The 16,428-nt window shown below is 36.2% G+C and overlaps 1 protein-coding gene across 1 annotated transcript in view; it reads left to right on the top strand.

Moving 5' to 3' along the window:
- The first annotated feature begins 2,950 nt into the window (after window positions 1-2,950).
- The window catches only part of LOC107570237 (disintegrin and metalloproteinase domain-containing protein 19-like), a 100,751-nt gene continuing 87,273 nt past the window's right edge, over window positions 2,951-16,428 (top strand). Inside the window, exon 1 of the mRNA XM_016256447.1 lies at window positions 2,951-3,085. Within this exon, the coding sequence (XP_016111933.1) occupies window positions 2,951-3,085 (135 nt within the window). The remainder of the gene's footprint in view (window positions 3,086-16,428) is intronic.

Raw genomic sequence — 16,428 nt, 5'->3', positions numbered from 1 at the left:
CTATTGCTTCCTTTTACCGCGTGTCATATTTTATAAACTCCAGCCATAAATGGATATGGCAAGGTCAGTAACAATCTTATTTTTCCACATTTGTGTGCATGACAGTTCTGTGTGAGACCCCAAATGTCTGGGATCAAGCTGAGAGGGGATGCTTATTTGTTTCTTTTTTGCAAAGAAAAGTGCTATCGTTGAGGAAAAGAGAGGTAAGAAAAAATTCCACACCTCTCATTACCTCTCTCTTCTTGTTCTCCTCTTTTTTTACAGGGAGAATGAATAGCTAGTTTTGCTGTGCTGATAATCAACTTGTAAAAGCTTGTAATTTTAGTGTCTAATTTTGGATCCCTCAAGAGGTTTAAATCAAGTGCATGAAAGCTGAGATGTACAAAATGATTTATAAGGATGATTATTCCTCTTAATCATGAGTGATTGAGGGAGATTAATAGTCTGACCTACTGCCCACTTTCAGCTGCCTCTTTAGAGTTGATTAACTTAATACCAGGCCTAGATTGCCAAACTATATTGTACTCTCATAAGTAACACGTCCATGTTCAACTTTCATAAGGTTTCAGGCTTGATAAAAGCACAAACATGGTTAGTAGTCTGGGGCGCCTGCAGAATTTCATCTCGGGGTGCACACTGAAACCAGACCATGCCTCTATTTCAATAAGTCTCAGATCATTTGGCTTTTTTATTGTGACATGACACAAGGTCAGGAAAAATGTATTATGATATAACCACTCAAAACTTTATTGAAATGAATTAATTCAAGATATTTGTTAAAATATCTATTAAAAATACATTAATGTTCAAATGTTTGGGATCAGTAATAATTTTATATATCTTAAATGTATTTGTTTCCAACTAAATCCTAATTTATTCCTGCTAAATTTTTTAGCAGCCATTACCAGTAATATAAACCCTCAGAAGTTATTCTAGTATGCTGATTTGGTGTTCAAGAAACATTTCTTATTAATATCAAAATGAAAACAGTTCTATCATGACAACTCTCAGAAGATTTTAGCATGGTAATGGATATTACAATGTTAATGTATTTGGTCTTGGCGGAATAGATCTGCTACGCTGCTGAATTGCTGCTGCTGTTGGTTATTGCTTTTGTAGATTATTTCTGCTGCTGCAAAGCAAGTACAATAACTTTTTACTGCCGATACATGTCAATACGGTGCTGTGAGTATTTAAGACATACAGTATTGCTGCTGCACAAATAGCATATATAATAACCCGTAGCAGATCTATACAGGTGGAGCTGGGGAAGGGGGAGGGTTTCAGAGGAACTCTGTGAAATGCTCTATAGTGAATGCTAACCAGCCATTTCAATGTAAAGCAGCAAGTTCATTGGCTGCATATGCAACATGAACCAAACAAACTTGTGCCAAGTAGTTTAAAGGGGTCATGAACTGAGATATCAAAATTCCCTTTATCTTTTGACATATAAGAGGTCATTGTACTATAAAAACATCCTGTAAGTTTCAGAACTCAAAATTGGACAGAAAATAGCCTATTACCTCTAAATTATGATGTTTTTCTAATGTAAAAATCTTGATAACATTATATGTGGACCTCAAAGCTCAGAACAAAATAATACATTTTTTTTTATTTCAGTTCATGACCCCTTAAACGGTGTGAATATCATCAGTTTGCAATGCATTACAGGTGGGGTAAGTGATTTCTGGTAGCCAATGTTGATATTTCAAATCACCAAAATAAACACGCCCCTACCGCAAAAGGGTCTCACCCCTATTTTGATAGCTTCACCCCACACATACATATGCAACCCAGGCAACGATTATGGCGGAATCTGCTGTATTATTATCTGCTGTATTAAACATGTTATCTTACTTTTCGGACACATTTTGGGAGCTGACGCTTGAAACAGACATTGGAGGAGGTTTAGACGCTCCAAGCTTATAGGTTGTGGAAATGAATGTGTCTTTATCATAGCTGAGGGAACGACAATATGATTGCAGATGAACAAACAAGCGAACATGACACACGAGCATATTCAAGCAAAAACCAGCAAATATTAGTTCTCTGAAACGAAGCAAAACCAATTTTACTCACCTAGCGAGAAGAAACAAAGCAACCTCGGCGTCTACAAGTTTGTTTTGGTACTCGGCCCGACTCAGTTTTCTTAAGTGTTTTTGAAAAAATACATACCCCACCTTTAACGACCCATCAGCCTGCACCATCTAGAGTTTCATGGCAGCATATGTGCTACTTTTTGTGCAAACTGCTATGTATTATTTATGATTTTTTTGATGGGTAGAAATTCAAATGAATCAGCTTTTATTTGAAATGGATGTGTAACATTAAAATGTTCACTTTTGATCAATTTAATGCAAATCTTGCTGACCTCAAACTTTTGAATGGTAGTGTAAATTAAAAAACTTTTTGAAAGTAATTGTTACAGGGCTGACGAGACGTGCGGATCCATTCGCAAAGCTTTTATTGTGGAGAAGACAGAGACATGGTCATAAAGCAGGCAGGGTCAAACAGAGGCAGACAGTGATATGAAACAGCTGGGTGCAATCAGTGTGAACAGCTGTGTGCAATCCGTGCTGAGTGCAATCAGTGCAATGCATGATGGGAAATGTAGTCCGGGGTGATGTGCAACAGTGTGTGGTGCGAGAGTCAATGAAATTGGAAGTTCATGGACCGGATTCGTGACAGTAATGCTCACATGTAGGCTAACATGTATTTAAGATGTAAGGAAAATGTTTTTCTTTGTACTTTTTTCTTGATGGTTATACCACATGACTTTTTAGAGTCATTAAACTTTTGTTGAAAGCAAGATGAAATCAAGATGAATACAAAGAGTACATTTCTAAGAATGTATCACATGCATTTTAAACTAGGTAGATTTTGAAAAGATTTTTCCTTTTCTCTATCATGGACACTCTTATATGTCAATTACCCTAAAAGTGAGGCTTAAATGTCAGTAAACACTTATCCCCTCCCATCATCTCAGTGTGTCACTTTCTTTTCAGTGGAAGACAGAGGACAGAGAGTAGCGGCACACTGGATCTCTCACAGAACAGCACAGCAAGAGGCTGAAACAGCATTTAAGGTAAGACTATAGATAACAATAAAAATTAAAAAATGTAATATTCACCACATAAATATTTTTGTATATGACATTAAATATTCATCAGTTTTATTCATGCAAACTGTCAGGACACTCCACACTTGTGTGACATTTAGTTAGATGATATACTAAAGAAACATTGTACACTGTTGTCTCGGTCTCAGCAGTAAGTTGTTCGTTTTCTTAACAATGTGGTATGCTGTGCAATAATGGATGTTTGTGGATTTCAGCATTGTGGCAAACGTTTTTTGTGTAATGTAATCTACAACACAGTGTTTTTTTCTTTATGAAGATGGTCAAGCCAATGTCATACAAGCCAGTCCATTGGGTACTTAGAAGGATTGAGTTGTTGCCTCTTGCATCTGGCAGTGGAAGCATTACTGCCAGAAAGCAGCTCCTGATAAGCACCCTAGGGTTCTGGTTCTTGTTATCTGAGTTATTAAAGCTTGTAGATAAGCTCTGTTGGTGTGTATTTTAGACTCTTCCATTATGGTTTGGTCGCTGCAGGTGTTTTAAGCAACTAAAAAGCTTTTCCTTCATGTTCTCTTGGAGGAGCTTGATGATTATGTGCAGTCTAGGAGACCACCTGCCTTCTGAAGGATTTAAAAGAGGCTCCTCTTTTGTTTAAGTCAATGACAACAATGTAGTGGGGTTTCAGGCAACTGCTCTAATCATGGCTACTTCTGTGTCCAGTTGTCGCATGATGACCATTCATTGGTGACAGTTCTGGAGTGTAGCTTGGAGTAATATTCTACCCATTTCTCCATCTTTTTACTAATCTCTTTACCATCTGGATGGTTTTTAAAAAACATATGAATATTATATACCATATATATCAGCCACCCACTCTCCAGATGTCTATATTAGCCACTGAAAACCTCATATAAATATTACATAACATATAAATAATCCATAAAGTTCAATAGTTTGACCTGACCATTCCCATTGGCTGATTTAAAGTCCCAGCTCTCTCTACTAAAATGTTCTACTCTAATAGCTAATATATAGATCATATACTGTATATATAATAACTAAAAACACATATGTTCCACCTTTATTTGACCCTCTAACTCTTAACACTTTCTATTCTATTTTAATTCTACTTTATCTATATTTATCTTCTTTTTTATTTTTATTTTAAAAAACAAGCAAACACTAGCTTTCTATTTTTTCTATTCTATCTACTTGTTTTTATGTAATAGATATTTCCTATCCTTGAATAGTGTAGCTGAATTTCATGTGCTGTAATACACGGCCACACACACGTGAGTGTACACACATCCTCGTGCACTCCTCTGGAACATCCACTCAGACTGATTTCTCTGTTATATTGACATCTGTGCTCCGTCTCAAACTCGATGCCCTTCGGATGCATCTAACCTTCTTAGCTTGTTGTGAAACCCTGAGACAGCCTGGAAATGTCAAGCTAAATGCCCCAAAACAAGTCCAGTTGAACCTTCATGAGAGCGATGACGAACATACACTCTTAAAAATAAAGGTGCTTCATGATGCCATAGAAGAACCTTTTTGTCTAAATGGTTCCATAAAGAACCTTTAACATCTGAAGAACCTTTCTGTTTCACAAAAGGTTCTTTGGGGTGAAATAAGGTTCTTCAGATTATAAAAAGGTAAGAAAGAGATGGTTCTTTAAAGAACCTTTGACTGAATGGTTCTTTATGGAACCAAAAATGGTTCTTCTATGGCATCGCTTGAAGAACCTTTTGAAGCACCTTTATTTTTAAGAGTGTACAATAATAAACAGTAACATATTTACCTCTATACACAGAGATCCTGTTTGAGATATTTGTTTGATAATGATATGTTGCGTAATACTAAATGGTCAATCTATGGACATCAGGTGCTATGTGTGGTTCATCATGGGAAGTTTGTCAGTCTTATCAGTATTTGTTTTTGGTTCAGCATGGAGGAGTCTGTCTTACGGGCCTGAGATGTGGCATGGTTCAGTAGAGGCATCATGAACCAATTTTTTGAGGGTGCATTAGTGCCAGTCCTGGCTCACTTGGTGCCTTAGGCAAGATAAGACATAACCAAAAAAACTAAAATAAACACCTTTTTAAATATTTATCAGTGCTTTATAAATGTCAGACAACATATTTGTCAGACCCCATTCCGTGTTTTGTGTGTTTTGCTCCCCAAGTGTTTCCTTATGCCCTTATTTGGTCCTTTCTGTTCCCATTATATTCCCCGATTAATTCTTCATTTGTTCCCAGCTGTGTTTAGTTAATTATCCTCATTCCCCTGTGTTTATAAGCCCCAGTCTCTTCAGTTTGGTTTTGTCGGGTCTACTTGTTGAATGTTCGTCGATTCCTGTGCTATGTGTGTGTTCCTGGGTGTTAAAATAAAGTTCATTATTTCTGGATTCCCGCCGTCTCCTCGCTCCGACCCACAGTAGCAGCAGCGTGACAGTACACTTTGATACATGGTAGGTGTGGGAATCACCAGAGGCCTCATGATACGATATTATCACGATACTTGTGTCACGATACAATATTATTGCGATTTTAAATATATTGCGATATTCTGCGTGAAATATATATATAAATAAATATATTGCATTGAAAACCTGTCATAAATGTTGTATGCACCTGGCAAACTCAACTATTTGTATTACAGTCTAATCTAGTCCACCTTAATTAAATGTAAACAGGTATGCACTGCTGTGCTACTATAGGTATTATGAACAGTGCAACTTGAAATTGTACTAAAAAGTTGTGCAGACCCTTGAGCAATTGGGGCATTTTAAGTAAATTACTGTTAAATTTAAATAAAATTAAATACAACACGTAGTCTTACATCTAGGGATGCACCGAAATGAAAATTCTGGGCCAAAATGGAAACCGAAAATTCTGGATGCACTTGTCGTGCGCGGGCACGTGCGCGAGGAACCTTCCTGCTTGACCCATGCTTGGGCGGATAATTCTGTCACGGGACCGTCAGGAAAGACACACCGTGTGAGCAAGGGTTTTGGGTCCAAATGCAGGTTTTATTCACTGCCAGGGAAAACAAAGGTAAACAAACAGAACATAAACAGAGCTAAGACTCTGAAACAGGCTAGAACACGCAAATGGGCACTGATGCAATACGGCCACCTCTGGCTTGCATCAGTCCCGGAACAGACACTCGAAACACTCGTAACACAACTCAACCAAACCTTAATTATCCGCCCCGAGTGGCGTGGGGAAGGCGCCTAAATAGTCCTCATGACGGGCCACAGCTGTGTGAGAGTGAGTGAGTGGGTGCCCAGGTGTGTGGTGTCAAGGTGACGGAGTCCCGGATGGGCGACAGCTGTGTGTGTGTGTGTGAGTGGGTGCCCAGGTGTGTGGTGTCAAGGTGACGGAGAAAGAGTCCGGGAGGATGGGAGATGGCGACCTCTGGTGGTGAGAGGGAGAACACCAGACGCCAGCCCCTGACACTTTGTAATGATTATTTATGATTTTATTAAATAATATAAAGTAATTTTGTAAGACTTTTTTAATTTAACTCAATTTTAATTATACTGAATTTAAAAAAACACAAGCCAGTAAAATAACCAAAATTTTACTGAAAATAACACAATAAAACTGGACAGAATTTATATTATTATTGGTAACACATTACAATAAGGTTCATTAGTTAACTACTTTAGTTAATGAACTAAGAATGAACAATAGTTCTTCAGCATTTACTAATCTTAGTTCATGTTAATTTCAACATTTACTAATGCATTATTAAAATCAAGAGTTGTGCTTGTTAACAGTTAATGCACTCTGAATTAACATGAACTAACAGTGAATAACTGTATTCTCATTAACTAACATTAAGAAAAATTATTAAATACTGTAATAAATGTATTGTTCATAGTTTGTTCATGATAGTTAATACATTAACTAACATTAACTAATGGAACCTTATTGAAAAGTGTTACCTTAATATTAAATATCAATATATTATTTGTATTCACTTCTATGTGACAGAATCAGATATAAGTTGTTTTTTTTTTTTTTTTTTTTTACTAATTAGCCAAATAATGTATAGTCCTACAAAGCTATTATTATCAGAGCATATGAGCAGAGCATAGCGTCACTGAAGGTAGCGTTATTTTAGCAGCGTTGCCCAGTACAGCTGAACTAGCCTATACCATGTTACAGCACAGTAGCGCTACTGCAAACCGGAACAAGCAGGCCTATACTGCATAGAAATTTCCTGTCAGCGCGTTATTTGAGCGGACTTTGCTTTTCCGATGAGCATGAGCAGTACACAAGCAGAACGCACATTCATAGATGGGAATATTGAGCGGAGCGTCAAACCGTGCAGTGATGAGGAGAGTGAAACATGCGCGCTGAACACTGCCGGGCAGGGCGCGACGTGGCGCGCCATATATATTATTATTATTATATGTAGCCTTTATTTTCGGTGCATCCCTACTTACATCCCCTCCTTGTTTACAAATCCGAAGTAAGTACATACATCCGATTTAAACGCGGACGGGGCTTTCCTGATAACTTTCCACAATTCCGCCCTCTTTATTTTACTAACTTACTGCATGCTGAAGGTGACCCAGCTGACCTCTCCAGAAAAAAACTCAACACCACCATATAGTGGATTGTAAAGAAATTGATAATAAATAATATAATAAAAGATCGATACTTGGCGTCCGTGTATCGATACAGTATTGCTGCGGAAAATATCGCAATACTATACTGTATCGATTTTTACCCCACCCCTAATACATGGTGGAGAAATCATACAAGCAAAATAATCTGTGTTAAGAAACAACTCAACTGGACAGTCCAAAGTTCATCGGATTGGTTGATTCCTAATTTTAAATAATACAAATTATTTATTTATTAATTTACATTTAGGCTACTATATAAAAAACACATTTAAAAACCCAGTATCTGAAATCCTCAGAAATTTAAGTGAAGCATGTGCTCAGTTTGAATAAACATGATGATTTATGACGAAACAGAGTGTCTGGAGCCAAACAGATTCTGTCAGCTGTTGTTTTGCCACTGATGCTGACTAACTTCTTGACATTTAGGTCCAGCCTGTGAATATGTCACTATCTGTAGAGAGGAATAACCAATCACATTGCCATCTTTCATGGAAATGGTAAGATTAGTCATTTAACTGGAACATGAATTACTTTATATGGCACAACAAAACGAATGGATATTCGTTTTCTATAAGGGTTGGCAATTTCCTGCTACAGCGACTGTTGCCAGTGCAGCTAGAACAGAGCTCAGCTTTATGCAGATGAGGACCAAAGCGACAACTACCAGTGTAGAGCGAGGAGATTCTAGAAACCAACAGCTCGTAGGCTCTGCGATCTCCAGCGATTTAATAGCTGTCAGTGTGAACTCAGCTTTGTCTTTTCACCCTCACCGCTGGTGTCTCTCACAGGCTCTCATGTTCACTTAATAGTTGTCTTCAAATTTTGACAGAAAAACACATGTTTGTGCACTCACTCACAGGAGAATCTGGACCTTTGATTGAAATCCTGGCTCTTCTGGTGATGATGTAATGAGTCACTGTGCTGTTTGGAGCTTGGCTGAATGCATGTCAGGCAGATGTAATTTTATACACTGAAACAAAGACACAGACACACACAGACACTCTTCCCTATGGATGGGGGCAGGGGAACAGGCCGCCTGCCAGAGCACTGAGTGTATGAAGGAAAAATGTTAGCAACTTATTGCAAAAGAAAACCACTCTTTGGCTCTTTGTGTGTCACCAAGAATTGAGCATATGATTTAGTTTTTCCATTTTGTTTTCCAAATTCCCCATACAGATATGTGTCTATCACAGGTTTTCTTTTTGCCGATAAATAGATGGCTGTAACGCAGTGGCAGTTTGATATGTAGCAGACATTTGATATGTCGCAGGCATATACAAAATTGATTTATCTTTTATTGTGTATACAACTCGTCTCAACATTTCATTTGGAATGACAGAATTTACAAAAATAATTTGTACCTTTAAGACTTTGCGAAGAATCAAAACCAAGTAATATTTATTTGAAAGAAATATAGCATAAAACATTATTTTTTATTTGTATTTATTTATTTGGAAAGGGATTATGTACAATATTAAACATAAATGTTTGGAAATAAATGTGGAAATAAAATAACAACACATTTTGCATAATATATACTGTACGATATATTGTACATATGCACACACATATCTGAACAGAGCATAAATAACTAAATAAATTATATAATTGTAAGTCGCTTTGGATAAAAGCGTCTGCTAAATGACTAAATGTAAATGTAAATATAAAAGCCATTACATCACAACCATATCACTGCGTATAGTTTAAGTTTACATTTTAAAACATTATTAATTTAAAAACATTACATTCATAAAAACATTCATTAAAAAAACATTTAACAAAAAAAGGATTATGTTTCAAATCATAAAACAACAGAAATGTTATACTTGTAAACTTTCTGATTGTCAAAATTGTTTATAGTTAATGTGGTGAACTACAGCAGTGGTAATTTTGTAAAGACACCTTTGTGAATTTGACGGGAAATGACTTCATGCATCCACAAAAATCTTTGCAACTCCAGATGGTTAAAAGTATTTGCAGAAAATGGCTCAGAAATGTGAAGAAAAACAAAAAAAACTTTTGCCACTTTAAAGGGGTCCTATAATGCTCTTTTACAAAGTCTTGATTTTGTTTTGGGGTGTACTAGAACAGGCTCTCATACTAGGTTGTTCGAAAAACACATTATTTTTCACATATTTTACATTATTACAACACCTCTCTCCCCAGTCTGGCATGAACGGCTCAAATAGTTCCTGTATCAAATGAAGGTCCACCTTCTGAAATACGAAATGTGCTGTGATTGGTTAGCTGGAGCAGTGTGTGTTGTGATTGGCAGCACTCGGCACCTGGTCGGGAAATGTCATGCCCCTTACCATAGCTGCGCGTTCAGTGTAAATATTGCTCAAAAACCCGGATGATTGTAACCACTCTAAGTTCGTCTGCCTTGGGAAAGCTAGCGTGTCTCCGACACAGTGATAACACTCGTTGCCTTCTCTAGTGCAGCTCAACCAGGTCTCGTCCCATTCGTATATATTTGTGATATCACAAATCCCGGAAAATATCCGATGTAGTCCCAACAAGTCGTTCGTTGTAGTTTTTGAAAAGTGATTTCTGTTAAATAAAATATCTCCTTTTGAAGTGGACTTTGAGCTTTGTAGCTTTGCAGATCTTTTTTATGCTCAAACAGCAACATTACAGACTAACTAAAGTTGAAAAAGTGAAAAAGCATAATAGAGGTCTCGTCCCATTCGTCGATATTTGTGATATCACAAATCCCGGAAAATATCCGATGTAGTCCAAACGAGTCGTTCGTTGTAGTTTTTAAAAAGTGATTTCTGTTCAATAAAATATCTCCTTTTGAATTGGACTTTGAGCTTTGTAACTTGGCAGATCTTTTTTATGCTCAAACAGCAACATTATAGACTAACTAAAGTTGAAAAAGTGAAAAAGCATAATAGCACCCCTTTAAGAAAATTTGCTTGCAGATGACACTTGGTTTCATATTTTGTATCAAATGTAATGACATTCAGACATTTTACGTGTGACTTCAGTGACCAATTGGGTCTTTTTTTAGTGTCCAAATACTTATAACTTTTTCTGGTATTCCCAGACTCAGAGAAGGCGTAAATGTATTTATTTATTTTTTGTTTGTTACAAAGATGTTTCAAATATTTTTCAGGCACTACGCTGAGCTATTGATAATGAGCACACCAACATGAGCTAAGGCTAATGAGCTATGTTTGATATCTGAGATAATTGCAAGGTTTGTTTTGGCTAACACTTAACATTTACCATATTCATGATGAGTGCAATATATATAACTGTTTTGGTCTTGAGTCATACACAAATAATTTCAGAATACCAACCATTTTATTCAATTGCTCATAGTATATGTTTCTACTTTGTGAGAAAATATTCTCATGGACCTGCCAGTTAGGCTTCAGCCATACTGCCCTCGATCACAACAGATTTTCCAGTCCCTCCTGCTGAAAGCAACCCAGAGCATAATGGTGCCACCAGCATGCATGACAGACAGTAGGAATGATGTTCCTGCGTGTTGAGCTGTGTTTGGTTTTTGACAAACTTCCCCAATGGCTTTTCCAAAGAGAGAAAAAATATGAAGCATTCATCAAAATTCTGAGTTATTAAGACCTATAATATATATCACTGACTTTATTAAGTTAGTGATATTTAAATTAAGCAACTGAAAAATCAATGTGTTTGAATACCTTTTGAAGCCTCTGAAGTTTATGCCATTTTAGTTGAAGTTTAATGTTTTGAGGCATGTTTAAAGCTTAAATAAAAGTGTGATCATGTGAGAACCGCCAGCTCGCTTGGGGACATAGAGAGTGTCCGTAAAAGTTGTAAAAATGATGGCTCTACCCACAATAGCCCTTTCGTGTAAGATGTAGGTGTAATTTATTTACAGCAACGTAGATATGTACAAAAGTCCACGAGTGATGCCGTGAAGAAATATATACAGTGTAATTACCAAAAAAACAAAAATACAAAGTGACCAAGAAACAACAAATTGCAAAATAAAGATGGAAAAAGAATAAATATATATAAAGTATATACACAAAGGGTATCTACAGTATACTCGCTTTGATAGGGGTTGCTCATGGCACTACTGTTGCACGCTCGCGTTTGACTTGGTTAACATGTGACAAACGTGAGTCTGGCCTCTCTTTTTATAGGCCAGACTCCACCCCTTCTGTGGACGTACCATTTTACTTGTATTTAAAACAATAAATTATCCACTAACGTATATACAATAGACATTTTTGAACACACAACCTAATTTAAACATAACAAACACATAGTAAAACCCAATAATACAAATAACTGTGGTTTTCTTTACATTCTTCAGTCTTTAAACACATACAACAATGGTTTTGCCCGACTTCGAGCAAAGCACCAGCAAGACTGACCATGCCAAACACTTGTGATAAACAACAAACAAACATGAAACACACAATACAAATGTGTTATGTGTTATGCAGTACGTATGATCTTTTTTTCCTCCTCCCAGAGAAGAAATGGCCCAGAACTTGAAAATGCAATATTCTTATAATGCGAGATGTCCTCAGATCTTTCTGATCTGAAAAATAAACGTTATCCCCTGAAAACTGGAAGATGGATGAACAGAGGAAGGAATGAGAGACTAAAGGAGGACTATGAAAAAACCTGAGCTTCACTAAACCATTGCACCTGGCAAATTTTGTACAGCGCATATTTTGTTTCTGTGTTGTGCTTTTATACAAATAACTGTGGTTTTCTTTACATTCTTCAGTCTTTAAACACATACAACAATGGTTTTGCCCGACTTCGAGCACAGCACCAGCAAGACTGACCATGCCAAACACTTGTGATAAACAACAAACAAACATGAAACACACAATACAAATGTGTTATGTGTTATGCAGTATGTATGATCTTTTTTTCCTCCTCCCAGAGAAGAAATGGCCCAGAACTTGAAAATGCAATATTCTTATAATGCGAGATGTCCTCAGATCTTTCTGATCTGAAAAATAAACGTTATCCCCTGAAAACTGGCAAATTTTGTACAGCGCATATTTTGTTTCTGTGTTGTGCTTTTATGTATTTTTCTAATGCCAAAATTAATTTAATTTTAATTCCACCTTGGAGTATAAGTAATCAATACTCAGAAAACTAGACTTGAGGTAAAGAAGTTAACGTCATGCCAAATGTTTGGTGTTTTGCATTCTATGTAGAATGGAATTTAGTAGAAATGCAACATTTAACAGAGAGAATACTTTCAGAGTTCAGTCAGAGAGCAAGAGCCAAAAGAGTGAGAGTGGAAAGTTACATGGGAGGACGCCCATGAAACAAAAATAAGCACGTTTGACACCAGCAATCCTGCAAGGAATTAGATTAGTTTCCCCTCACCCTACGTTCCTCTTTCTTCTCTCCTCTATCTCTCTCTGGCTTTCACTCTCAATCATTCTCTCCTCCCTTTCATTCGCTGCTCCATCACAGTCACTCTCCGTATGGCTCAATCTTTTTTTATTCCATCTTTCTAACTCACTCTCCCCCTGTCCTTTCTCAACCTCCAGAGGCATTTTTTTCTCTCTTTGTCTTGTCTCCAGTTTTGCACTGAAAGTGTTATACTTTTTGACCTCCTGAAGTAAAGCCAACATTTAAATTGAACTGAATTGCGTCTAAAGTCCCACTTTAAGTAGTTGAAGTTGCTGCTGAATTTGCAGCTATGATGGAATAGAATAGGCTCATTTTGTCTTAGTACGTGGGTCCCCAAGATGAACCTGCCTGGCATTTGGGTCATGCTCACAAATAGGTGAATATGTGTTCCTCGCATAAAGAATATGTGATTACCCACTTCTATTAACTGGTTTAATAGGATTTTTGTGTGTGTTTGTTTGTGGGTGTGTGCTAGTCCGAAGGTAGGTCGGTGTGTTAAAGAATTGATAAGCCACATAATAAGACAGTCTGGCACAGTCCACATGCTCCAACTGAAAGTCGCCTTTTGTATGGTTCAGCAAATCTTATATAAAATGATGTAGGGAATTTAGAAAAGCAGCACTGAATGCTCAGACATACACACACCCAAACATCAGCACACAAAACAGCAGCATACAAAAAACTAGCTCAGGCCATTTTTATTATTTAATAATGTTTCTTCATTCAGTGTTGTTTTGTTGGACAGATGAGTCACTTTTGGTGAGAGGTGGATGTACGTGAGGACAACTGGCCAAAAATATATACATTTTAATGATTCTTTTGGAGGACATCAGAGTTTTTATTCAAGCAAAGACCGGTTATTATGTTGTGAGTCATATTTTCTTTCCAAAACAGTCTGGATGTATGCTCAAAAATGTGGACATTCAGAGATTTTGTAAGGAGAATGTGAAAAATGTTCAAACAATCATAGTATGCATTCTGCTTTCTGTGCCAGTGTTAGATTTAAGTGAGTGTATGTGCATGATTGTGTGTTTGTTTGTGTGTCCTCCCTACTGTGAAGCATCTCAGTCTGAATTGCAAGTCTCTGAATGTATTTTCACTTAGGTCTTCGGATAGACACTTCAGTGCCATTATTCTCAAATACATTGAAATAGTACACTACCAGTCAAAAGTTTTTGAACAGTAAGATTTTTAATCTTAATAAATGTTATCATAAATGTAGTAAATGTTATGTTATAAATCATATTATTATTATTATTAATCTTAATACTAATACATTTTAAAAACATTTTTTTTGAGCAGGAAATCAGAATATTAGAAGGATTTCTGAAGGATCAAGTGGCACTGAAGACTGGAGAAATGATGCTAAAAAAACTGCATTGAAATCACAAAATTACATTTTAAAATATATTCAGATAGAAAGCAGTTATTTTAAATAGTAAATATTACTGCTTTTGTTGTATTTTGGATCAAATAAATGCAGGCTTGTTGAGCAGAAGAACATTCTTTAAAAAATCATTAAAAATCTGTTCAAAAATCAGACTGGTAGTGTAATACAGGTAAAAACGGCTGTAGAGAATTATCTCTCTGTCAGGTATTCTTGAGAAGATGCTTTTATTATATGTTCAGCATGAAAGCCACTGAACACTAGAATTATAATGAAGGTTGAAGGCCAATTTATTTTCTAACTAAAGAATAATGTTAAGAATGTTTTTTATTCCCTGAAACAGTTCTTAAGAATGTACCTAACTTTTTTTCTTGTTTCTCTGTTTTAAATCTTCAAAAGATAAGATGTTTAAATTTATTGGGATGCTTTAAATAGCAGGCATTACAACAGAACACTAGCTACAAATAATACATATTTCTATTACTAGGGATGTGCACGAGTACTCTGAATTGACAGCAATGAACGGTCATGATTATGCCTGACATGACTTTTTGCTGAATTTAAAATCAGTTACAACTCTACATATATTTGAAAACTTGAAAAATTGCTTCTTAGAAACTTTCTTGAGAAATGTGTTCTTTCTTAAGAGGATTTTCGTGAAAAAATATTGTTGTAACCTGTTGCAGTATTATTCATTTGAAACTCACTCGTGTAATCATGTCAACAGAGGAACAACTGATTCCCCTCATATAAATATTTAAACTGAGGTGGTGAAGTGTTTGGAGAGGTGTCCGAAAGGGTTTGCTTAATTTAAACTTTTTAAAGGAAAGATATTTTTATTAGAGTAAAGAATACAATTTTATAGTAACACTTTCTATGAAGCCCGTATTTATAATACATTATAAGGATATTCTTAAGGCATTATAATGAATGCATAATGCATTACGTATATAATAAATATACGTATATATAATATAATAAAAAAACTTATAATATGTTATATCAACTCATAACAAATCATAACAACAGATATAATACATCATAATACTTACGTATTTGTGGTTATAAGGTTAAGAGTATGATTATTTATAACACACAATGAACACCATATTAAATCTACATTTACAGAATAATGGACTGTATCATATCTTGACATTGTTTATTTAAGATCTGCACAGTATCTTACTACAGCTTGTGAGTGGTTAGATGTTGAGTGTTATTTGAGTGTTTCCTGTGGAGCTGATGCTAATTAATTGATGTGAGCTTTATACTCCAACTTAAAAAATTGCAATGTTTTAAATGGTTACATTTTGTTTTGATGGTCCCCTTAATCAATCGACTATAAGCAACTTTGCAACTACATGCCAACTAACTCTCATTAGAGTATTAGTATGCTCAAGAATGATAGAATCTAGTACAGTAGAATAAGTTGATGTTCTTGCAAAGACACTTATAGTCAGTTTATCTGTTGGTTGACCATCAAAATAAAGCATTCCGAGCTGACCACGCCCCCCCTCCGTCAATCATTGCTTCAAGGTGGGGATTGGCGGAAGCGTGTTACGTTTGGATCGTTTGAAACATGGCTGCTGGAGATCTGATAAGATCGTTGAATTCACTGCAGATGAAGTGGAGCTTGAACAGAGAAATATATGAAGCCTATTCCATGCTAAAATCAAACGTTCGAACGACCGACCGATCGAACGTCTATCCGAACGTCTTGAGCTTTGAGCGTCTTACACCCACGTGACGCCAGCATCTTGAAATTAGCTGGTGTTTAAACATTTAAGGAGCGAAGCTGCTGTGTAAAGACTATAAATGGACATTACAAGCATTACAATAATGATATTTTATACCTAAAATAATACTCTACCATTTCCTGCATCCTCCTGTACTTCCCTAAATAAGTATTTAAAGGTGTTGTAGGCTAATAAGTCGTTCTGAGTA

This window comes from Sinocyclocheilus grahami, unplaced genomic scaffold (assembly GCF_001515645.1).
Source record: "Sinocyclocheilus grahami isolate Dianchi unplaced genomic scaffold, SAMN03320097.WGS_v1.1 scaffold1430.1, whole genome shotgun sequence".
Taxonomy (NCBI): Eukaryota; Metazoa; Chordata; class Actinopteri; order Cypriniformes; family Cyprinidae; genus Sinocyclocheilus; species Sinocyclocheilus grahami.
Note: the sequence above shows the minus strand (reverse complement) of the source record. Positions and strands in the feature narration are given on the sequence as shown.